The sequence below is a fragment of the Plodia interpunctella genome, chromosome 23 (genome assembly GCF_027563975.2).
Source record: "Plodia interpunctella isolate USDA-ARS_2022_Savannah chromosome 23, ilPloInte3.2, whole genome shotgun sequence".
NCBI lineage: Eukaryota > Metazoa > Arthropoda > Insecta > Lepidoptera > Pyralidae > Plodia > Plodia interpunctella.
The window spans coordinates 811,012-835,226 of record NC_071316.1 but is presented as its reverse complement, the minus strand read 5'-3'; the positions used below and the strand labels follow the sequence as shown (position 1 = coordinate 835,226).

Here is a 24,215-nt window from a genome sequence, read left to right as displayed (position 1 = left end):
AAAGTAATCAATAAACAAAAATTAAATAAATATATGTATAGATAAATAAATATAAACGGACAAACGACACAAGTTGAGCTAGTTCTAAAGAAAGTTCGTGACTGGTAAGTTAATATTAAACTTATTAATAAAACCAAAAAAATTAAAAATATTTGAAAGATAACCCATAAAATTATACATATTTCACCTTTTTTTATATTAATAATAGGCTGCAAAAATAGTCATATATCTTGGAATAAACGTTGTATTTGCTCTTCGGTCTTGATGTTTATTATTGGAGAATTTTCATCCTTTCTGACGAATACCCTGCCGTACGCAGTCCAACAGAATTTATAGCCCTTCGATTTGGTGAGGTCACGGGCTAGAAAATGGAGGCGTGTTCCTTTTGCGGTGAGGTGTTCTGATACAAATATTGGTGTATCCTCTTGCGTTTTAAAGCCTAGGTGCTTGGCACATAACTTATTTTGACGTTGCATATTAAAGGATTTCACCTTCTTAAGAAATTCGGCTTTTAAAATAGCAGAGTTGGTCTCAACAACAATTGGAGTATTCTTTTTTTCAGGATTATTTCCTCTAACTCGATAAATATCTTTAATATCATTTTTACTTATAGCGCAGTCAACAGTCTTGGACAGGTTTGTGACAATTTCTACGAGATCCTGTTTAGTCTCAAGTTTCAATTTCGGTACGTTTTTTAGTTCAAAATTGGTTTTTCGATAAGATATTTGAGCATCTTCGAGTTTGCTTTCCAATATGTTGATATAATCTCTGTTTTTCTTAGATTCGACTTCAAGCTCATTGATCTTTGTCCGATATTCCTTGTTTTGTTCCACCAGGAAATCCATAGAATTTTGAATGTGTTTGTTTGTCTCTTTAATTTCTTTTATTTCTTGTAATGTACAATTCTGTGATTCAGACTGTTGGAGTTGAAGGGGAGCAATCAGTTTTAGTAACTCCTCCCTAACTATAGTTCGTAAATCTGTTGAAACGCTATCCATACACTCATCCGCGACGCGGCGCCGCTTATTATCTCGCTGGGTAATGTTAATAACATCCTCCAAAGGTGCTGAGAACTGAGTTATCTTATCCATATCTGTTTCTGACAAACTAATAGACTTATTCAGCGGCGGAGAGCGCGTCAAATTAGGCATATTTGAGTCCGATATCTGTTTATGTTTGTGTGCTTAATTTCAAAGGTTACGGGTGACTAGCCGTGTATTCAATAATAAATCAATGCTTTCTTAGCATAAGGACAAGGTGTAAATATAGGTAAGCAGTGAACGAGATAAAAAATAACACCTGTTTGATTTTGCTGAGGTGAGGTATGTCCCTGGATCGTGTCGATAATATTCTAATTTCTGTTAAATATCACTCTCCGGATTCTCGCACATAAGTCAATACACATTAGAACACTTTTTGCTTGCATATACACTTTAGCAGTCGTCGCGTAGCTAGGCGAACTCGTAGCAGTACTTGTAAGCATCCGTAGACTCAGTACTGGGTCGTAGCTCATGCGCAGTCGTCAATGTTCGGTCCTGGTTCGGTAGTAAGCGGCTGCGTCTCCGCAAATCGAAGCGAGACAAAAATAGCAGTTTACTCTTGCTCGCGGAGGTGAGGATGCGGTCCCCGCGGTCGCTATAACATTCCGCGATCTCGAACTAGCAGGTGCTAATCTTTATGCGACGTAAGTACACTGTCTTATCTGACCGGAACTTCACCCACTTAACGTCTTTATTAGAGGCGAACTTAGCGTGAAAGCAAATTAAATTTCTTAAATTTAACGAGTGACACGTCCACTCAACACAGTAGCTCGGACGAAAGAGGATTAAAACGTTTATTTTAGAGTACTTTATTAATACTTTCATTAGGTAAGCGTTCGTAAATTCGTTTGTGAAAATATAAAACAATGTAGCATTTTCGGGTGCCGAAATGTTGGTAAAAATAATTTTCCATAACATAAAAAACTTCGAAAAATATGGGATACGCCTCACGCTGTCAAATTTTCGAGCCAGTAAACAGTCGAAAAAAAGCTCGGATCACTTCACACGTGAAGACTTATTAAAATATGGACTTCATACAGGTAAGATCTTCAGTCAAAATCAAGTTTATATCAGTTTATGACCACAGTTGACCAAATAATGCAGAACATAACCTAAAATAGTGTTATTATTTTCAGGATAATCCACTAAGTCCTTTCTTTTTCCTTTAAACTCGCACCACGATTGCGTAGAAGGTATTTTTGGTCGTAAATCTGCAATAATATTGAACATTGGCGCTTTTTGCCTCCATTGGCAATGTTTGTGTACCTTAGTTGTACCATTAGCGCCATCTGCGCTGAGCTTTGCGTTATATGCCCTATATTGTACCTGACGTAAGCAAAACCAGCACTCTGTAAGCTATGCTCTATGGCTGGGAAGAAATCGGAAGCGTCTCCCCTGTTTCTTCTCAACCATAGCGCGTCGGGGCCCAGGGTCCCCTTACGTATGCTGTCTTGGTTGATAGTAATTCTATAATTATTTTTTCGCAATATTTCTATGAAGATAGATACAAATATAGCACAGTTACCTATACCTATGATTTTTGTACCTATATATAGGTATTATTATAGGTAAAGCATACTAGGCATATTCTAAGGCATACAATGAGGTTCAATACATTATGTAATTAGGTCTAATTTGAAAGAAATCAATTTTTGTCCCTATATATTTATTATATTTGAGTCGAGTCTCATCTATAAAGATAAAATATAATTTAATTCGTAATGTGATATAGCATACTGTATTATGGCATAATGATTTTTCGTTCTTACGCATAAAGATTTACGCATAACTATTTGAACCATAAACTAACCTAACCTAAAAGTCTATTATGCCACATTTACCAGTATTGCCAAAATCAATCATGCCTTAGACCTTTTATGCCAAAAGCGGTATGCCAAAAAACTATAAGACAAAATAAATAATGCGAAAAAAGAAACGCTTGAGTCACTTCATAGAAAATTAAATATTTCAACCATCCTAATAAAAAAATGTATCTATCAATTTTTAGATTCGATTATTTTTAGACTTTTTAAGACTCAGCGGCGCAGTGGTAAAGTTCTCGCCTCTGAACCGAGAGGCCGCGGGTTCGATCCCCGGTCGGGTCATGATGGAAAATGATCTTTTTCTGATTGGCCCGGCTCTTGGATGTTTATATCTATATATGTTATAAAATTTAGTATCGTTGAGTTAGTATCCCATAACACAAGTCTCGAACTTACTTTGGGGCTAGCTCAATCTGTGTGATTTGTCCTAATATATTTATATACATTTTATTTATTTATTATCTAGATTTTTTTCAGAGCAAAGAAACTTGGCCTGTGTGGTAGTAATTTCATTAGTTGTGGGGTTCGATTTATCTGTTCCAAACATTGCATCAAAAACGTTTTAACAATTTTCTCCAGAATCATCTGTAAGTACATACGTGCAAATATAAATCTGTACACATACTTAATTTAGCACTAAAATAAATATATTACAATTGTAATAACATTGACTATTTGGGCTCAAGTCCTAATGCTACACTTTCCCGGACAATAAGACGAAATTAACCAAAAACAAATTAATTAATTAATTACATAAAATAAATAAACGATTACTCTCACACGGCCCGAACCGATATTCATGAAATAACAAAGTCCCGTCAACAGAATTGATATCAATAACTGTCGTTAAAATCGGTCCAAATTTTACGGTTATACCCTCTAACACCCCTCTAAGATTAAGCTTAGCTACCATATACAAAATACTCTCTAAAAGTCATATCTCTCTTCTACCACAGCGGCAATATGTCGTTTATTGAAAATTCAACTTTAAATCGTCAACTGTAGGCATACTTTACTTTGACGACAAATTGGCGAATCACTCTCGTCTTGTCAATGTAAAGTATGCCCACAGCGGACGCTTTAAAGCTCACTTTTCAATGAGCGTCATCTTGCCGAGGGGGAGCGGTGCGCTAGAAATGTGCTGTTATGTACACTATATAATTTTATATCACTGTGATCAATCTATAACTAAAAAGGAACTATTCCATCGGTCACTATATACAGGGTTACTAGTAAAATATCAAAAATCTCGCAGGGCTAGGTAGCTGACATAATAAACAAATATAGATTATCATTATAAAGTATCTTTAACTGGCAGAGAATACTTTTATTTTATGTATTTCTTTAATTTATTTACGTCTTGCACTATGAAGGACCCTAACGAAGTTCACAATAGAGCCATAACCGTAGCTCCATATTGCTCGAAAATTATATAATAGCCATTCAGACTTATTAATTCAGATCTAAATCAAGATCTCATAAAGAATAAATCTTCTTAAAGATTTATTTAATTCAGGAAAAAGCAGGCTTTAATTTCAGCAATGTGTAATTTACGCAAAAGCACAAACGAAGAACGAGAATTTAAGAATTTTATGTATTGAATTATGCCAAAATTGGTAAAACAAATGTAGTTTTGTATATAATGTCAACTTTCCTTGTCCTTCGTAATAGTTGGTGTTACAGGTAAACCCGTTATTCTAGTACATCATACATACATCGCTGTTGGTAAACGAAACACCAGGCGTTGGTGTTGGTCCACCTACTAAGTCCTGGGTGGACCATGGGTACGTTTTCTTGCTCACCTTGAGACTTCTTACAGAAAAAAAAAAAACAACAATTTTCTACACACATACCTATTGTATATCTTTTCGATACCACATAAGTTTTAATAAAACTGTTGTTACATTAAAATAAAACCACTATTTATATTTAATGACCTATACATTTGTAACAAACATTTGCCACCAAACATTTGTAACGAACATTTATCACAACTTGGTAACCGCCACTGCGTTCATTGGTCAAAGCATCCACAAACATGGGCGGGGGCGTGCCCACCCCAGAATATTTATAAACAAAAAATAATTGAAGATTGAAAGATCACGTTTTTACACTGAACAAAAAAAAACTCTAAAGGTCATTTCAAAAACTCTGGCCTCTGCATCAGGACCTCGCACCCCCCGCCCATCTCTAGATACGCCCGTGCTTTCACAAATCCGTCCCTATTCACGCAATCATTTCTATACTTTAGCGTGAATGTACGAACATTGCTTAGTTTGCATGTGAGGTTTTATTTGCCGCAGGGAAAAACCAGCAATGTACGACGAAACCGCCAAAGTTTGGCGGTCGTGTTGCCGGTTGGGTAGACGGTATAAAGTTTGTAAACTCACGTGTCTATTGACCAAATTGCGACTGTGGCGCCATCTATCGTTAACATTCAGCAACTCCTGGCTCCTGCTTTATCTCATCAGCCTTCAGGATATCCCTCTGCACATCAACGAACGTCTCAAACATCGGTATAAAAGAATCTGTTTTTATTTGTTGATTAATATTAACGGGAGTGGCTTTCGCCTGTTTAATTTCGGCTGTTGTCGGTTTGAATAAGTTTATACTCTGTGTTTTTCGTAATCTGACCTCTTCTTTGATTTGCGCACGCGTCATGTTAAGGTGTTTTAGCTGGTAATGCACCCGGACATAAGGCTCAGTTTTGAATAGCATACCGCATTCTTTGCACGGGTATTTCTCATTGGAATGTACTCGTAGATGGCGCTGCAGGACTTGTTTGTTCTGTAGATAAAATAAAAGATTTCAACATTATATTTTCTTTCAATAACATTATGTAGATATAGCTAATGCATTATATACAGTTAAGACAAGGCCAAAACGCACACTAGCGCCATCTCTACGTGATTTCCTTAGAGAAACCTAAAAAAATATGACAGTAAACCTAAAAAAAAGTACCTTTGTCTCACAAATAAATATTCTTGTTCTTAAACTATTCTACACTTTAAATAGAAAGTTAGTAGAATACAGTTGTTAAATTACTACACACACACACACATTTACTAAAAAAAACTGACTCATCCAAATTCATTGCAAAATCAGCACTGTTACCGCATAAAGACCTAATCATGGTAACTAGATGAAGAACAATTTTAACATTAAAGATAATAAAATTGAACTGTGTATTTTAAATTTTCGCGCTGCGAATAAATTTTAATAACAATTGTAGAAACTTACAATAAAGCCTTTCCCACATTCGGGGCACTCGTGATTTTTAGGCGGAGGTAAACCCAGGTGATCTATACTAGTGTGCGACTTCAGTCGGGCAGGTGATCTGAAATAATAATAGAAACGATTAAATATTTACAATTTTGTTTGTTTATTTTGTATCAGAAGTGGGATACAACAAAAAAAATAATTTTTGTTTGCCTGTGTTGTGTCAGAAGTGGGATACATAAAAATATTAAACAAATTATCAATTTTTGTTTGCGTATTTTATGTCAGAAATGGGATACGTAAAAAATCAAACAATTTATCAATTTTTGTTTGCCTATTTTGCGTCAGAAGTGTGATACAAAAAGAGACGGAGACCTGAAGACGCGGCCGCAGCCGGGCGCGGCGCACGCGTGCCCGCCGCGCCGCTCGTGCGACCACAGGATGTGCGCGCGCACCTCGCCCTTCGTCAGGTACAGTCGCTGGCAGTAGTCGCACTGGTATCTAGTCACGACAATTGATACATTCATAAATTGTCACTACATATTATCATTTTAGTTCCTATGCATGCTTAAATCTTTAAAACGAAGAATAGAATGTCTCCTCTATTTTGTCGGCGAATCGTTCGTAGAAGAAGGTTTCTGTCGTTCAAACGCCCGATGTCGAAACATTCTGTCGACGAAACGTTCGTAGACGAAGCAATTGTCGGAGAACCGTTTCAGACTGCTTTAAAACATCGCAACGGATATTGACGCAGGTTCTTTTAATTAATAGTGTGATTTCGGATGAAGACTTATGTGTATAATTTACTATGTTTTTACTCGAGCGAAGCCGGAATGGGCCGCAAGTAGATTATATACCAATATCAGCGTCCTGTCCCAGCTACGCTCGGATAAAACATACATTATACAAATAAACCTTCCGCAGGAATTAACTACGTATTGGTGAAAACCGTACAAAATCCCGATAGTTATACCCAACAGACAAACGCAGCAGAGAACTCTGTTTTATAATAAGTAGAGCGAAACATTTAAGACGAGGCGCACGATTCGTAGGCGAGGGTTACATCGAGGGTGAAATATCGATTTACTGTCGAAGTGTAAGAAACTCACTTCTTGGTGCGGTCCCTGTGCATCCGTTTGATGTGTTTGTTGAGCAGCGCGTTGCTCGCGCACACCAGAGCACAGTGCGGACATCTCTCGCCTATATTAACACTGAAATAAATATATTATCCACAATAAAACTAGTGCTATAAACTAATAATACAGTCTCGGTTCGTATGTGGATTGGATTATTTATTTACTCAAGGAGATCTGACAGTATAATATCATAGATATGTTCAATAATTGGGTTACGTACAATTAATAGAATTCTAGTAAGTTTACCTGAGTGTAGTCTACAAGCACTGAACTACGTTTTTTATTTTTTCAAACTAGCGACATCTTTCCAATTTTTCACGAAGCAGAAAAACAGCAGCGCGGCAACACAATACCATCTATCTATATTTTCTTGAATTAATTCATATTTTTTCATGAATAACATCGAAGCTGCTTATTTCACACTAGATGTTGCCCGCGGCTTCGCTCCCGTGGGAATTTTGAGATAAAATATAGCCTATATTCACTTTTCTAACGGTGAAAATATTTGGAGATTACCCGTCTCAAACATACTAACTCACAGACGCTTACCTCTTCATAATAATAGTATAGATAGTTATTAATAACAAAACTATATTTTGTGCGGTACCATTAAAAAGTCTTTGTAGTCTCTCAATCACCAAAACACTAAACTCACCCGTCAAAATAAAAGTTATGTACAGCCTCAGCGCCTCCTGGTGTTCAAAAGGAAGATTCACATGAAACACATATAATTATGAGAAGATAAGACTCACCAATCGTAATAAGAGTTGTGCGCATGCGCGTAATGCTACCTCAACGCCTCCTGGTGTTCAAAAGGAAGATTCACATGAAACACACATAATTATGAGAAGATAAGACTCACCCATCGTAATAAGAGTTGTGCACATGCGCATAATGCAACCTCAGCGCCTCCTGGTGTTCAAACGGCACGCAGCATAGGATGCAGACGGTGGACAGATGCGTCTGCAGATGGCGCTTCAGGCAGCTCTTGGACTTGTATCCCTTGGAGCACACGGCGCAGACTACCAGCGACGCCGCGCGGTGCCGCAGCTCCGCCTTGTGACTTCTGCAATCATATTATTTTATAAATAAATATATTAGGACAAATCACACAGATTGAGCTAGCCTCAAAGTAAGTTCGAGACTTGTGTTATGGGATACTAACTCAACGATACTATATTTTATAACAAATACATTATAAATTAACATCCAAGACCCGGGCCAATCAGAAAAAGATCATTTTCCATCATGACCCGACCGGGGATCGAACCCGGGACCTCTCGGTTCAGAGGCAAGCACTTTACCACTGCGCCATCGAGGTCGTCAATTTTGGTTTATATAATAAGTTTTTTTTTACAAAAATGTACTTTATTAATTTTTGCAAGAATTTTATTGCAAAAAAATGAAACTATAGCTCATTTCATTTTTGGATACAATTTAATATCGAAATAAAATAATTTTGATATTTTAGATATTAATAAAAAAATTATACTATAGCGTGTGGTTCCGCCCTCGAATAGGACCACTACAAATCCTGCCGTGGGTGTCGTATGAGGCGATTAAGAAACACATAGCCTATGCAGCTGATAGGCAACAATATCATTCCCAAGGAAGGATAAGCCGGCAGGCGGCCGGTTGTAAAATCACAGCCGAATCTTAAAATTCGAAAAATGTGATAGCGGCTCTAATTTTCGGGCTGGGTTAGTCTTTAAACCTTAAATGCTAGTAACTCGACATCATTATATCGAGTGTATCATTGCTAAAACTGGTGTCAGATTTTATTCAAGTCGTCTAAAGGCATCTGACATGACTTTTACGACAGGTAGTCGCATACACACTAGTGAACTAAACTGTTCACCAGCAGGTTTCACCGGAAGCATGTGGTGGTCTATAAAAACTACTATATATGTATATAATTCAGATTATATATGTATATAACTATACTATATATGTATATAATACGAACCTGACATCTTTCGATCTACAGCGCATCCCGCTTTGCGCTGTATATATTATAATCTACACTCGGATCACAATCATAACCGGTTTTGATATACCTTTTGACTATGTACATTATGTACTTTTATATATTATTAGAAAGAAAAAAAAAACATTGTAAGAAACAATAATGGTAAGCCGATCTGGCATGATAGGGACCAACACTGTTCAAATGAGTTTCTTTCGGCATTTCTTCTCGGCAGTGGTCGTTCCGAAATGCCAGTAGTTTGTAGCTTGTGAGAAATAACTATAAATGTAAAGATTGACGAGAAAAAGTGCCTGTGAAGGTCTAATTTCTGAATAAATGATTTGAATTTGAATATAGCTGGTAACTGACCTGACATGGCTCCTGTAGCGGCCCTTCTCATGGAACACCCGTTTGCAATCCGGCTCCGGACACTCGAAGTTGAACAGTTTGGTGTGGTGCTGCTCAATGTGGCGCTCCAGGTAGCGCGGGCGCCTGCAATACTTCCACCATTTTATCTTTCTCTTTCTCATTGAAAAGTCCTCTGCCGCGTCTGTCTGTCTGTTCGTGATAAACTCAAAAACGAATGCACGGATTTTCATGCGGTTTTCACCAATAGATCACCAATAGAATCACCAAAGATAGTGTGGTTCCTGAGGAAGAGTTCAGTATACCTTTTGACCATGTACTTTATTGTGTACTTACATTGTTATATTACTAATAAAAAAATATACATAAATTTATATTTAAAAAATGGTAAGCCCTTCTGGCATAATAGGAACCAACACTGAATGAGTTTCTTTCGGCATTTCTTCTCAGCAGTAGTCGTTCCGAAATGCTAGTAGTCAACAGCTTTAGTAAACATCATTTAATTGAGAATATGACGTGAAAAAGTGTCTGTGAAGGCGTAATTTCTGAATAAATGATTTGATTTTGGAAGATTTAGTTGTATATTTTACCCGAGCAAAGCCGGGATGTATAGAATAAATATCTCATTTCTAACCAGCCTGGTACTATATACGTGTCCTTTCAACCTATCACCGGTTAACTGGAAGAGATCCTTGTATGGGATAAGTCCGCCGTTTTACATGTAATTTTTATTGTATTAATTTGAATCTACTTATTTACAATAGTTTTTACAAACAATTATTACAAAACACCTTATATACCTATGAAGTGATAAGATACGGTGCCTTGGTTAGTTTTTTTTAGAAATGTTAATATTAATTTTAATATTAACATTTCTAAAAAACTACCAACTAAACTACTACTAAAAAGGATGCACGTAAGTAATGTTGTGGGAGCTTTAGTGTTGTCTGTGGTCATAGTGGACGCGACTGATCAATTTTTGAGCCTACCCCAATGGAAAGTGGTATAGAAAATGGCATCTAATTTGATTAATACGTAAGTATTTTAAAGACAATTATTTTACAATTATTTTAAAGGTCAAATTAGTTCTAGACACCATTTCGGATATCATTGTTGTATTAAATATGCACTTAATTTATTTACTTTTCAAATACATTTTAAATACTTAAGATTAAGATATTCCCAAAAATTGTTATCAGTAAAATGCCAATTCGTCAATTTTCTTTTTGTAAAACTACTTACTTAAATAAAATCACGATTATTTTAAAATAAATAAATATCTACTCACTTGAATGACCGCGAGCACTCGCCGCACACGAACGCTTGATGCGCGTGCTCCGTCATCACGTGCGCCGACGCAGTGTCCTACAAGTTTGTCAACAAATATCTCAATACAACACATGGGTAATAACAGATATTTTTATATTTTTTTTCTAGATCAGACGATAATCTCAATAAAATACATAGCATTGATTATAAAAAGAAAACTTAGTTTGCAATTTGACTAGAGATTTTTGTAATGTATAGAAATAAACAGTTTTTTGAAAGCATCATATATATTTTCAGAATCCTTGTGATAAGACACACAGCAATCGCCCGGTCGACTCTGTCTAGCTAGGAATCCGAATAAAATAACATTTGTTTATAAAGCTTTTGTCTTGGTAGTGGAGTAAGCATAATTATTGCTCCTCCATTCCAACAGTACTTAACGGTGCAGGGTAACTTGACAGCGTGTCAAGTTGACAGTACTGTTTTACCTTGTCCTTGTGTATAATGTGACAGATGGAGCAGCGATAGCGACGATAGTGACGCAACTTGTGGCGATATAGCATTGTCTTTGTCTTCACCCTGGCGCGGCATAGTTCGCATTCGTGGTCGCCGGCTTCCTGCAAAAATAACGTTTCATCTGATGGTCTTAGAGCCACAACCCAGTAGCAGCGCTCCGTTGCGACGTCGCTGTATGTCGTAATTCAGTTTGTTATCTGCAACAATTTCTGCGTTATCTGTGGACGGGCGTCAAAACAACGGTGAGCAAATAGTGCTTTTGCATAGCCGCACACATGTGCCACAATCACATTTTTATCAATTTCTCAGCGAAAATAAATTTTCTTGGCAAATGCCACACATGAAGGTAGGGTGAAATTTAAGAGATTAATCCTGGCAGGGTCGCCATGTGAAGGTAGTCTCGCACTACCTTCACATGGCGACCCTGTATGAGTGTATTAAGTGAAACACACTCGGCGTAGGTTCGTAGGTAACTGGATGTTTATTGTTGGTAAAACAGGGTTTATATACGAGTACGTGAAGTAGGAAGTAGTATTAGTACATAAAAGCTAACTAGGTACGTAATCTATGTGATCTACATAGAAGGTTACATGGGTTAAGTTACAAGATTTAAATTGAGACAATAAAGAGGGCGTATGTCGCACTCTGTCACACACTACAGTATAACCAAATGAGATAGAAGACTTCATACAAGTTAAAGTGACAAAAGATTCAAGTCAGCTTCTGTCTCGTCTCTTCTCATATATCTCTGATACGCATATCTCTTTCTTATATGAGCGCAATAAAGATATCAAACGCAAAACTCCCTAAAAACTACTTAGGTACATGTAGCGGAATCGAACATAGAGTTAACATTTAATAGAAACGACATTAAAACTAAAAAATAAAGTTTTTCTTTTGTATTTATTAAGTTTAGACAAAAGTCGTAGAACAAAAGATGTCAGTCTCTATGTAACTTATGCGCCTTTGGAAGGTTATGCGTTCGATTCCAGTAACCCTGTATAGCTTTCTTAATCTATGACCGGGAAATTGTAAGGAAATGTTCTATCTTTGGCTTTATTTTTCTTTGTCTATGGCTGAAACAAAGCGCTCACCTGGCTATGTATTTTCATATGTGCATCATACGCTTCCTCCAAAACGAATCCTATTGCGCACCATTCGCATCTGAATTGGAAATTCTTGCGGAGATTGAGTGTTTCGCCTATCTCCCTCTGTCTCTCTTGCTCAGTTATAGTTATTATCTCTATGTGTTTTGTTACGTCTTCAGAATACAACATGTTTTCTTCTTCTGAAAATTGCAATGATTTTTCTAAATGAATACTGTTAGCTTTTAACTTGAAATGCATATAAGTAAGTATGTATGTTCGGATGGAATCTTGTAACTCAATTTTGAAGCAGATATCTTCATACGATTGAGCTGAAATTTTGTACACACACGTTTAGTTTGGTTGGCAATGCATTATTATCATACGCATGACCTGATGGTGCACCCAGGTACGGCTCCTGACGATGGATCGACTTAACGATTTTCTCGTCACGCATTGAATGTAATAAGATATCTTTGACAAAAAGAAAAAGTTTGAATCACAAATTTAATTTTTGTACAAAATATATATCAGATTTTGATACATACAGAAGCGAAACGGGAATTGGCTACTTTTGATATGATACATCAGGTACGTACTTTTGGATTTCCCCCTATATGTTGGTTTGACGTTGGCTTCTTTCTGAAAATTAAACAAATAAATACTTATTTTTGTTTCATTTATTCGTAATTCCGCCTTAGAATAGGACCACTCCATATACTTTTGGATGTCTTACGACTGAGAGACACATAGCCTAGGCAACTGACAGACAACAAAAGCATGACCTAAAGAAAGGGATAGAAAGATTGGTCATTACCTTTTTCTTCTTCTTCTTCAACCGTCGCGGCGGTATATACTCGTCGTCAGAGTCCGGCCGCCGCTTCCTCGGCCTGTCGCGGTACTGCATCGTGATCTGAGCTGCTACGTACTCCAGTGGTATTTCCTCTGGAAACACACCACTATATAAGTATACAAATTTTGACAACCTCGGTGGCGCAGTGGTAAAGTGCTTGCTTCTGAACCGAAAGGTCCCGGGTTCGATCCCCGGTCGGTCGGTCGGTCAACTACGTTGTACTTACGTCTTTTTACTTTTTCTGGACCATATTTCTGGATATGCAAGTAGCATTCCCAGTGAGGGCTGACGGAAGGCAGGCGGTCGGCTTTGTGGCGTGATACCGGGAACACGCGAGAAATAGAATCCTGAACTATGCGATCATATTATAAATTCGAAAGCTTTGTTTGTTACTTTATCTACTCAACTAATCTTCTTGAAATATTGCATGCAGTTTGAAGTACGGAGGACATAGTGTACTTTCATCACGCGGGCCGAGCCGCATTTAAAAGCCAGTCAAATAGTTCTGATTCAATCAAAATGTATTATCCAATCCACCGAACAAATATTAGAAAAGTTATCAAAATCAGGTTTTAATAAAAATTAAACTAATATTAATAATCATTTTACATTTTATTATCCAATTAAAAGTTGTAATCAAATTATATTTTTATTTTATTTAGGAATTTAGAAAGGATGAATAATTGTTACACTTTAAAAATGACAATCTGCCGAGATACATAGTACTTGAAATAAATCTTAGTTACATACTATTAAGGCTATAATATCAATCATAAACAAAAAATAGCTTTCAAATAAAATAAAAAAAAGTAAAACACTGAAATATCACATCTTACACTTGTTTTAAACAACAACACTTATATAACAATATAATGTTTCAAATAATTTAGAAAAATCTCGAATATCTTGTTCATATTAACAAACAAATAACGAAATTTAAAGAAAAAAATATTTTACATGTTCATAACATCGTGATAATATAACTTAAAAATATTTTCGAATGGAATTACATAAGAAAGCTGAAAGTTAAATTGAGAAATAAAAAAAGATTTTATTTATATTTAAAAAAAAAACAAGCAAAATACTTAATTAATAAGGCAATATTTTTTACTTAAATCTGTATGTGTCTATGTATTTATTTGTACTTTTTTTTGTTGCACTTTTATTATAATTTAAACATTACAGATATATTAAACTTACAGATAAAGCATAGCCAGAACATTTTAAAAACTTAACAGAAACACATATTGATTTTTATTTTCAGATCATATTATAATCAGTAAAAGAGTATTATATTATCTTATTACGCCACAGCCCTTTTTAGATCCTAACCTAACACACTTGATCCTACACTTATCCTATTCAAAAAAAGTATGTTTTGTCAATATTGCACTTTACAATATTTGACAAGTATGCTTCAACTTTTTATGGCTTGGTATGTAGACTTTAAGTTACTAAATAAAGATATTATTACGGCAAATAAACTACTCAAAAGAGAAATATATAAAAATGAATTCACATACAAATTACTGATTTAATGTTTAAATTAGTTACACAAGGATATAATACAAAATAAAAAAATCATATCACATTATTGTTTTTCTACTCTTCGGAACCAAGACATTTAATTATATTCATTCTTACATGTTCCGGCAGAGCAATATCCACGGCTCTCCTCATCATGTGGCCTTCCATCAACTTCTGTGCTATACTTTTAATCATTTTATCATATTTCATTTTTCTTTTCATATTCAGGTCATATAAAACATTAGTATTGTGGATACTGAAATCAATCATCTTATAAAACAGAGCCATAGAAACCAAAGTTGTACGTCTATGGCAGATCATGTCATAAATATCATCTTTAGGCATGCAAGGAATAACATTAGCATTGAAAAGTTTCAATAACTTTGGTTTCTGAGGCTTTTGGGTATCAGCTTCATGCTCATAAAGCATGGACGAAGCTATGATGGTCGCTTTCATTCTTTTATTCATATAGGACATCAACGTCACATCTGTAGAGTAACCATACAATGTTGATCCTTTGGCACGTTTCTTCGAAGGCAAAAACTCCCGCGGTATTTCCTTTTGATCCTGCCTAATTATTCCAAGGCAGGTCAAATCTCTTTTTGCAAAAGCGTCAATCAGTTCGAAAGATGTGTACTCTTTAGTGCATGTGATGTTTGTATTTGTGCCGTGAAGTAATTTTGTTAACACCAAGGCCAGTTTTGTTGGGTTTGAAAACATCTTTTCCTCATTAGTAACATGTTTGTCCAAATCATCGTAAGGGATATATAAATCATGAAGAAAACCAGTTTTCACATCAAACATACAATGCAAAAGGAATCCTTCACGGCAAGGCATTTCTGCATACTTCATTGGGAACTGTTTGTCTTCAAAACTACCCCAAAATGGCACAAGGGTTCTACCTAATAATGCATAGCCACTGCCTTTGTACATTGTCTGAGAGTTTCTTATCAATCTTTCAAACAGAATTGATATATTCCTATCTGATGTGTCATTCTCAAGGTGTGGATCTCCAAAACTTAGACAGTTGAGGATGGATGCAAATCTATCTTTTTCCATGGCACACTGAAATATTTTAAAGCCGAAAATGTTGTCCTCATCAGTAAACATACACTCCAGCGGCTGAATATGTAAATTTAAATACACAGAATATAGAAAGGTCCCAATGAAACATTTTAGCTCAATCATATCGAGATCAACAAGATGCGGATGTGACTGGTTTTGTACTAGATTCCTACATTCAGCCAATTTGACATTAGTCCATTTTAAAATTTCATCAAGAATGGTATCATCAATTAATCTATTCCAAATGTTGTATGGATTCTTTTCATCGGGTATTGTGCAAGATATTGTCTGATCGTTTTTTGTCTTCCCAGTCATGGGTACTGGGGTTTTAGACCATTGGTAGCCATTCTTTCCAAAATAATAATTCGACTTTATATGTTCATTATTATCATTGGATTCTGATACCTCATCTTCATCGGATTCTATGCTGGTGTCCGTATCAGTGTAATATCCTCCGATTTCAGCTGTGATGGGACAGTATACAAAAAAGGTGCCACACTCTTCAGTTTCTTCATTTTTACCCCAAAGTTTTAACAAGTCTTCAAAAGTTAAAGGTTGGTTGGTAGAACTACATTCTGTTGTTGTTGTGGTTTCTGAAGATATAGATGTTTCTCGTGATGTGGATGCTATTTGTGCTGTTCCCTGACCTGCAAAATAAGGAGAAATATAACAACTTAAATAAATTATTATAAAATATATATATATATATATATATTGGATCCACATGGGAGGTACTTACCATTCCCATTAAAAAATTTGGAAATATTTCCCATTATTGCACACCACTTGTTTTAAAAGCACCAAATTTAGAGAAATTGTATAAAAAAATATTTATTTTTTGGTATCTAATATTTTTTTACAGTAATATTGCAATAAAATTGAAACAATGTTTTTTGAATGAGGGTGGGATGTGTAGGAGTGCACGATGTAGGTGACAATGAATGTTTAGTCATTTTAGCAACTACCAACAATTAATTTATTTGACAGTTGTTCCTATGAATTGACAAATCAAATATCCAACTGTGATGCCATAAAGAAAAGTAATAAGGGAGCAAAAGATTTGTTAAGTTTAGTAAGTAAGTAAAACTAGTGAATTTGACGCATTGCTGTAACTTTAAGATTACTATTATTAAGAAGTCGTTTTTTTAGATATCTGGCCTATATACAACCTACACAAATAAAAAATTGAAAGATATACACTACCTTAACATTGGAAGAACCAATATATGCGTAAATTACTTAAATTTCATGACAACCAGTTAGTTTTCTCATGCCGCAATAATCTTGCATTAAAATAAAAGGTATGTGCTGTATTACAAATTTAAAAAATACATACCATCGCCGCTGCTATAATACGTGGGCTCCAACTTAACCGTGATACTCTCTGGTGCAGAACACGGTTCATCGTTCATAGCCTCCAATTTTATGTTCACGTTTTCCATCATAACATTATCTGAAAGTGCCTGTTCCACTTGTTTGAAATCCTTTTCATCATGGGAGGCATCATTTTCAGAATCTGGCTCAACTTTTACGTTCACTTTCAAGTCCGTGTCCATTTTTAACCGGATTTAGATATTCTAAATGCTAACTGTGAATTTTTGCACTTGGGAAAACTACGATATGGTGAATATTAAAGAAATACCTATATAAATAAACCGAAACTATTGTAATCTTGATACTTAATCTAATAGGAAACTGGTTTACGGCAACGAGTTTCTCGAATTTTTACCAAAAAATATTATGTTATCTTTCAAGAAAAAATCGACCGACGGACGTCAGACGTAGTTTTATTCTTTCTTGACATGTTGTGCTTCAATGTTGCCTAATTTAACTTATAATTAGTTTTAATAAATGTTGCCATGTGAAAATGGTTATATTTTAAAATAAAATCCTTTTCATACAATTATCCCGCCAGAGCACTCTGGCACTCTATGGTAGGTAAACACAAGCATTGCCGCCTTTTGCTAAATTGATGAATTCAAATTATTTATTCAGAAATTAGACCTTTTTCACGTCAATTTTTATATTAAATAGTTATTTCTCACAAGCTACTAACTATTGGAACTGTTTATTTTATAGTATTTTATTAATACTTTCATTATGTAAGCATTGTTAGCATATTCGATGCTACAGTGTTGTATATTATCACAAAAGGTGCCGAAATATTGGGAAAAATAGTTTTCCATAAGAAAAAAAACTTCGAGAACTATGGGATACGCCTCACGCTGTAAAATTTTCGAACCAGTAAACTGTCGAAAAGAAGCTTCACACGAAGATTATTAAAATATGGAAAAATCAAGTTTATATCAGTTTATGACCACAGTTGACCATAATAATGCAGAACATAACCTAAAATAGTGTTATTATTCTCAGGATAATCCACTAAATCCTTCCTTTTTCCTTTAAACTCTATAGTATTTTTGGTCGTAAATCTGCAGCAATATTGAAAATTGGCGCTTTTTGCCTCCATCGGCAATGTTTGTGTACCATAGTTGTACCTATAGCGCCATCTCGGCTGAGCTTTGTGTAATATGCCCTATTCTTTTTAAATTTTATTATATTAGTAAAATTTTGTTTTTACCCAAAGACATTCAATATTTTCTATACCTATATTTAAATGTCTGTTTTGTTGAGTACACAAATATCTATATAGTCCCTATGGCATCGTAAAAAGTAAGAAAAAAACAACAAATTTACTTCGTCATATTTATTACTAAACCGTTACATGTAACTTATTAAAAAATTAGACAAATTTCGCTTAATATGACTTAAGTGTACTATACATATAATATTATATGACACGTAATCTCAAAATATATTTGCATAGTGATTCTATACAACATTAACAACATTTGGTATGTACCATCCCCGTACTTACATTGAGTGAGGAGATTTACGATTTAAATCAATACTTTTGATTAAACGACCAAGTTCTGTGATATTTCGTTTTTGAAAACAAAAATATTTAGACACTGGGGGCTACCATGAGAAACAAAACGCATAGCTCAGCACTTCATTGCGTGGACACGTTCTTTTTTTTTTTTTAATTATGCGTAAATATGGGGATACGTAATTTTTGATATGTAGCCAAAGACTAAGGCCTTATAACTTTCACTGTCAACAGGAATAGCACACTTTGACGCGATGTACACACAAATTTCGGTAAAGTTTTTGAAATTCATTACACAATTATAAAACGGAGATTACTTATTTTCCTCGAAAATTAAATACCGAAATATATCAGAACTTGGCCCAAACACTAAGAAGTAACACTAAACTAAATACTTGTCTTGCACCAGAGAGACATATAAAAATATTCCCTGTTATTCATAAGTCACAGTTGTGTGCTATAGTATGTTTTGTCCCTATCGCACGTTACCACATTTAACATTGACAGAACGAGACAAAACATACTTTAGCATAATCAAAGTATGATTTAACATTTTATGAATGACAGGGTGACTATAATAATTTGGAAGAATTACTTCATAAATCGGCTCACACACAAGAAATGTACAAAAATTAATATAAACAAAGCCGCAGCAAATAATAGTATAAATTATTTAACGAACTTGCGTGCCGTCTTCGTCTCGCCCTTGGTGACACCTTTTGTATGAGAAAGGGAAATAAAATTTCGAAATTTGACACTTTGGAAAGAGCAGCAGACAGACCCGTTATTTTGATAACTTTGAATTGAAATAAATACATAAAGAGGATCAATATTGGTTATATGCCTTGGCTATACTTTATCGCGAAACAGTTCGGGATCGGCATACATTGCTGGTTTTTCATTGCGGTAAATTAAAGTTCTCATACAAACTGCGCAATGATTATTTGGAATCTGTCAGAGTACGGCGATAGTGTGGAGCTGGCAATAGATGATAAACACTTAAAACGTGGGCCATATACTTAAGATAAAAATATATAAATAACATTGCAATTTAGACATGTAGAAATAAAGCTTTGTAAATAAAGTATATAAAAAAGTATGTATATTAAAAGTAAAATATTGAAGATTGATATTTAAATAGGCATATGTGCGATTGTTTTAATAAAAAAAGTGTTATACATACTTATCTTAAAGTAGGTACATTGTATAAACTTTAACATTTGCCTAGCCCTATGCAGTTATGTAGCGTACGTATAATATCACCTATACAGGATTACTTTGGTCGAAATTACTGTATGCTTCATGATGGAAAAGGTCCCGTGGGCTCTGTAGAACTATCATTAATATCGCCCATATTATTATAATAATATGGCCTTGTCCAGAGATCTTAAAATTTAAGGAGAAAAATACTGGACTTCGAGCGGGAATCGAGCCTACGATCCTGTCTATCCAGGGCAGTGTTCTTTATCACTGAGCTATCGAGGCTTTTAACTTGATATAATTGCACTCAATCTAATTGAAGTTTTATGAACAAAGGTCTCAAGCCTCGACAAAATTGTGTTAATTGAAATGTAAACTTTAGTGCGATCACTGTAGATATAATTTACATTGAAAACTAGTAGTTTCTGTCAGCTCACAGCTTCATGTCTATGTCAAAGTAATATAATCTTTACAGAGGACGCTTTAGAGTTTATTTTTCAATGTTATTTTGTCAAATGGTGCTCCCATGCTTGTTTTCTTTAAAAAGAACAAAGTAATTTAGACCAAAGTATAAGCAACTTTGACAAAGTAACGGTTGCGTTTATTTACTTTCATACTTATGTATCTAAATTGACACTGCAATTTGATAATGGCATAATCTAGCATACCATATCATGTACATTTGCTCTGCGGGGTTGACAGAACCCTGAATAACAATATGAACACTTGAAAACAAGGTACATATGTGATGTCCCAAGAAAAGGTACCGTATGGAGAGAAGTCGTTTAAGACTTGTTTAAGATGTTTCACTTGCTCATTGTTATTATTATTATAGATGCGCATAATACTTCGTAAGCGACTGGTCTTCCTAAGGTAAATACTCTTGGAATGTCACATATATTGCTATCTCTTTCATCCGTAGCCTCTCTTACTCTCGGTGCAAATCCGATCAGTATTTACAGTGCTTTTGTAGTGTCAATTTAAATACTTTTAACATTTATTCAATACAAAAATCGAATACATATAACAGTCGCGATAACTTCGATGTATGTTAATACAATTCCTAAAACCGCATTCACATACTGATCCAACTTTGTATTTATTTATGTAATAGTTTATTGCACTCGAAAATACATAATTTTATGCTAAGCATTTTTTGACTTTCTATGGCCGAAATATTTTCGCGCCATGTAAAATTATTTAATTTTTTTTTTGCCATTTATGTACCAACATATGTATTGAACACGGGTGTTATATAAAAATGTATAACGACTGGCGAAGTTAGATCAATGTGTATATGCGTTTTGTATGATATTTAGTGCAACGTATTGCAAATCTTTATAAAAGTGCTTAGCTTAACGCCACCGCACACTTTTATCAATTTATATTTTTTTTAATAAAAAAAATGACAAATTATGCCAACAATAAATCCTTTATCTAGTGTGGCATAATTTGTCAATATCATTTCTTATGCCGGCTCCGCACTGTCGCCGAACTCAGACACACGCCGACGCGAATGCGCGATCATTGCGTACTATATACGAGTACATTTATTTACCGCAATGAAAGATTAGCAATTTACATTTAATCCGCCAAAGTTCGGCAAACTCTTCGACGACAGTGTGGAGCTGGCATAAAAAAATTGATAAAAAATATGACTACGTTAGTGTGCTGCTAAATAAGACCTTAAACGCTTTCAAATTCGATTAAATATTTGTAGCAATTGTTAAAATAGTTTTTCTTAATGTCGCATTCGTATAGTTTGAATGGTAAGTCGTGTTCAGTCAAAGATATTGAACAACTGTATCAAATACATAACGTAAACAACTTTATTTAAATACATGCGTACATATAAGCAGACTAGTCATTTAGGTGCGTGGGTTCGATTCCCGCTCGAGTTTTGAATTTTTTCATGTTAATATTTTGAAAAATATTTATAACGCAAGTTTTTACTTGTGCGATATCGTTTCCAAATAAAATACTCTTTAACTTTGCTTCATACAAATTTTTACAACCCATATTTACTAATTATTATACTGACATAAAAGAGTCCTTGTGTTCATTAAATTATTGTCCACTTATCTAAGTTACTTAATTTCAATTCAAGTAAGTAAGAGCGCGGCCTCACTGTCCCTTTGCAACAACGGAGAGCGTTACTGCTTCGAACTAAATTCGATAACCTTTCTTCTTTCTTTTCGAGTGCTTTATCGCTAACGCTTGTGTCAAATTTTATTCAAACCGCCTAAAGGCATCTGACATGACTTTTACGAGTGCCCACCAATATTGTAGGTATAATGACGTACAATTGTGCTACACTACTGTTGTGCCTATACTGCGATGATCCGTTGACGGAGCGCAGCGCGACGGAGCAATGAGGCCTCGCTCTATGTGAATTTTCCAATAAAGTTGTTCAATATCATTTAATAAACGGTGGTTAATGCTTTTTTTTTATTTAAGTGTAAAGGTAACCCTGATATTTACTTAAAATTGGTGTTAATAATATCGATTTTATATAATATAGTTAAATGTTACGTGTACATGATCGTAATTGTTACTATTAATAATGATTTTGTGTCAAATTGAGTAAACGAAATGCATTGAAATGCTAAAAGATTTCACACGACTGTTTTATAATTAAAAACTAATATTTTTTTTTTGTTAAATAACATAGATTTCTATGAGGCCAGATATAGAATCATTAACAATTAAATTTAAGAGCGTGGCTCTTGTCGTGACGTATCAAGGTCAAAGCCCGCAAATATTATTAAATCGACATTTCTAATGTCTATCCCACGCTTTGATGGCTTTCTATACATACGAATGTCGAACGTTCAGTTACTCCAGGTACAGTTAACAATTTACACAAATTCATTGAAAACTCGCTCCTATTACCATAGCATAAAGATCCATGCATGCTAACTTGATTTGCAGTCGACTGTGCGTGCGATTTTCTTAACAGTTTGTTAAAAAATCGCAATCGTTTACGAATGCTATATCGAAATGGAAATTAATTCGCGATTATATGTCGATACAAGATTACGGATCTACATTTCGGATAGCGGATATCCGGACGGCAATTAATAAGACAGTTGTAAATACCGTTTCGTTATAATAATAGTCTTTTCTTCACAACATTAACGATTCGCAGTGACACGCAGCTATATATATAGTTTAATTTTTTTTTAAATTAGGTACTTGACTTGGTAATTTGAAATTATAAATTTTCCTAACAATGTTTGTCACGTCAATTTACCTTGACACCGTAAGATCACACGTAATCTTACGGTGTCAAGGTTAATTGAACTTTACGGCTTACGACTGAAAGCCAATTTTGCTTAAACTACGCGCAATAGCTTTTGCAATCTCTAATTTGATACATGTTTAAATTTCCGGATTTAAATCAACAATACATGACGACCCTGCCTTCAACAGGGTTGCTAAATTTGCACTTGCACAGATATATATCGCTCACTCATACTATAATAATGGTATCTATCTATATATGCATACATAGATTTGTAAGATAAATAGAATTGAATTGAAGTAAATTAGTACAATGTCTCTTTTGCACAAATTGGTGGCCCGTTGGACCAGAATTAGAAATTATACAGGGTTACTGGTATCAAACGCATAACCTTCCAAAGGCGCATAAGGTATCTAAAGATCCTTTGTTCTACGACTTTTGCCTAAACTTAATAAATATAACTTATAATGGTAAGCCGATCTGGCATGATAGGGACCAACACTGTTCAAATGAGTTTCTTTCGGCATTTCTTCTCAGCAGTGGTCGTTCCGAAATGCCAGTAGTTTGTAGCTTGTGAGAACTAACTATAAATATAAAGATTGACGAGAAAAAGTGCCTGTGAAGGTCTAATTTCTGAATTAATGATTTGAATTTGAATTTTGAATAAATACAAAAAAAAAAAACATTTTTTTAGTTTTAATGTCGTTTCTATAAAACGGTAACTCTATGTTCGATTCTGCTACATAACGCTACTGTACTGTCTCGAGTTGCTTGGCTATTACATAGAGTTAAGATGTGTAGAATCGCAAATTTGATAGTATTTTCTTTATATGAAAAAAAAAATACGAATCACGAAAAGTCGTAGAATAAAAGTTGCTTGTTTTCATCTACCAAATAGTCTCTGGAAGGTTTTACGAGTAACTCTGTATAAGGCAAATAGAAATACGACGCTCTATTTTATCCACAACGTTAGTTGCTTAGAACACGAAAGTTCACTCACGGATAACGAATCGAAT

General features: G+C 34.8%; 2 protein-coding genes across 4 annotated transcripts; both read right to left on the bottom strand.

Annotated features, from left to right (window-relative positions):
- Positions 1-221: 221 nt before the first annotated feature.
- On the bottom strand, positions 222-1,151 carry LOC128680126 (kinesin-related protein 9-like). Its single transcript, XM_053762965.1, has one exon. The coding sequence runs from the start codon at positions 1,149-1,151 to the stop codon at positions 222-224; it is 930 nt and encodes a 309-aa protein (XP_053618940.1).
- A 673-nt stretch (positions 1,152-1,824) lies between these two features.
- LOC128680271 (zinc finger and BTB domain-containing protein 41-like) lies at positions 1,825-17,670 on the bottom strand. Of its 3 annotated transcripts, XM_053763320.1 has the most exons (12): positions 17,202-17,664; positions 13,238-13,365; positions 13,020-13,062; positions 12,430-12,623; positions 11,308-11,436; positions 10,839-10,915; positions 9,554-9,676; positions 8,081-8,284; positions 7,192-7,293; positions 6,458-6,583; positions 6,104-6,200; positions 1,825-5,650 (listed from the first exon to the last, which is right to left on the bottom strand). In XM_053763320.1, exons 1-12 carry the CDS (start codon positions 17,419-17,421, stop codon positions 5,294-5,296), a joined length of 1,800 nt encoding a protein of 599 aa, XP_053619295.1. In that variant the 5' UTR covers positions 17,422-17,664; the 3' UTR covers positions 1,825-5,293. The 3 variants fall into 3 exon arrangements, with proteins under 3 accessions (XP_053619295.1, XP_053619294.1, XP_053619296.1); XM_053763319.1 differs by lacking the exons at positions 1,825-5,650; positions 6,104-6,200; positions 6,458-6,583; ... (6 more) ...; positions 13,020-13,062; positions 13,238-13,365 and adding an exon at positions 13,882-16,512 and having other exon boundaries at positions 17,202-17,670; XM_053763321.1 differs by lacking the exons at positions 1,825-5,650; positions 6,104-6,200; positions 6,458-6,583; ... (7 more) ...; positions 13,238-13,365; positions 17,202-17,664 and adding exons at positions 13,882-16,512; positions 16,605-16,815.
- Positions 17,671-24,215: the final 6,545 nt, after the last annotated feature.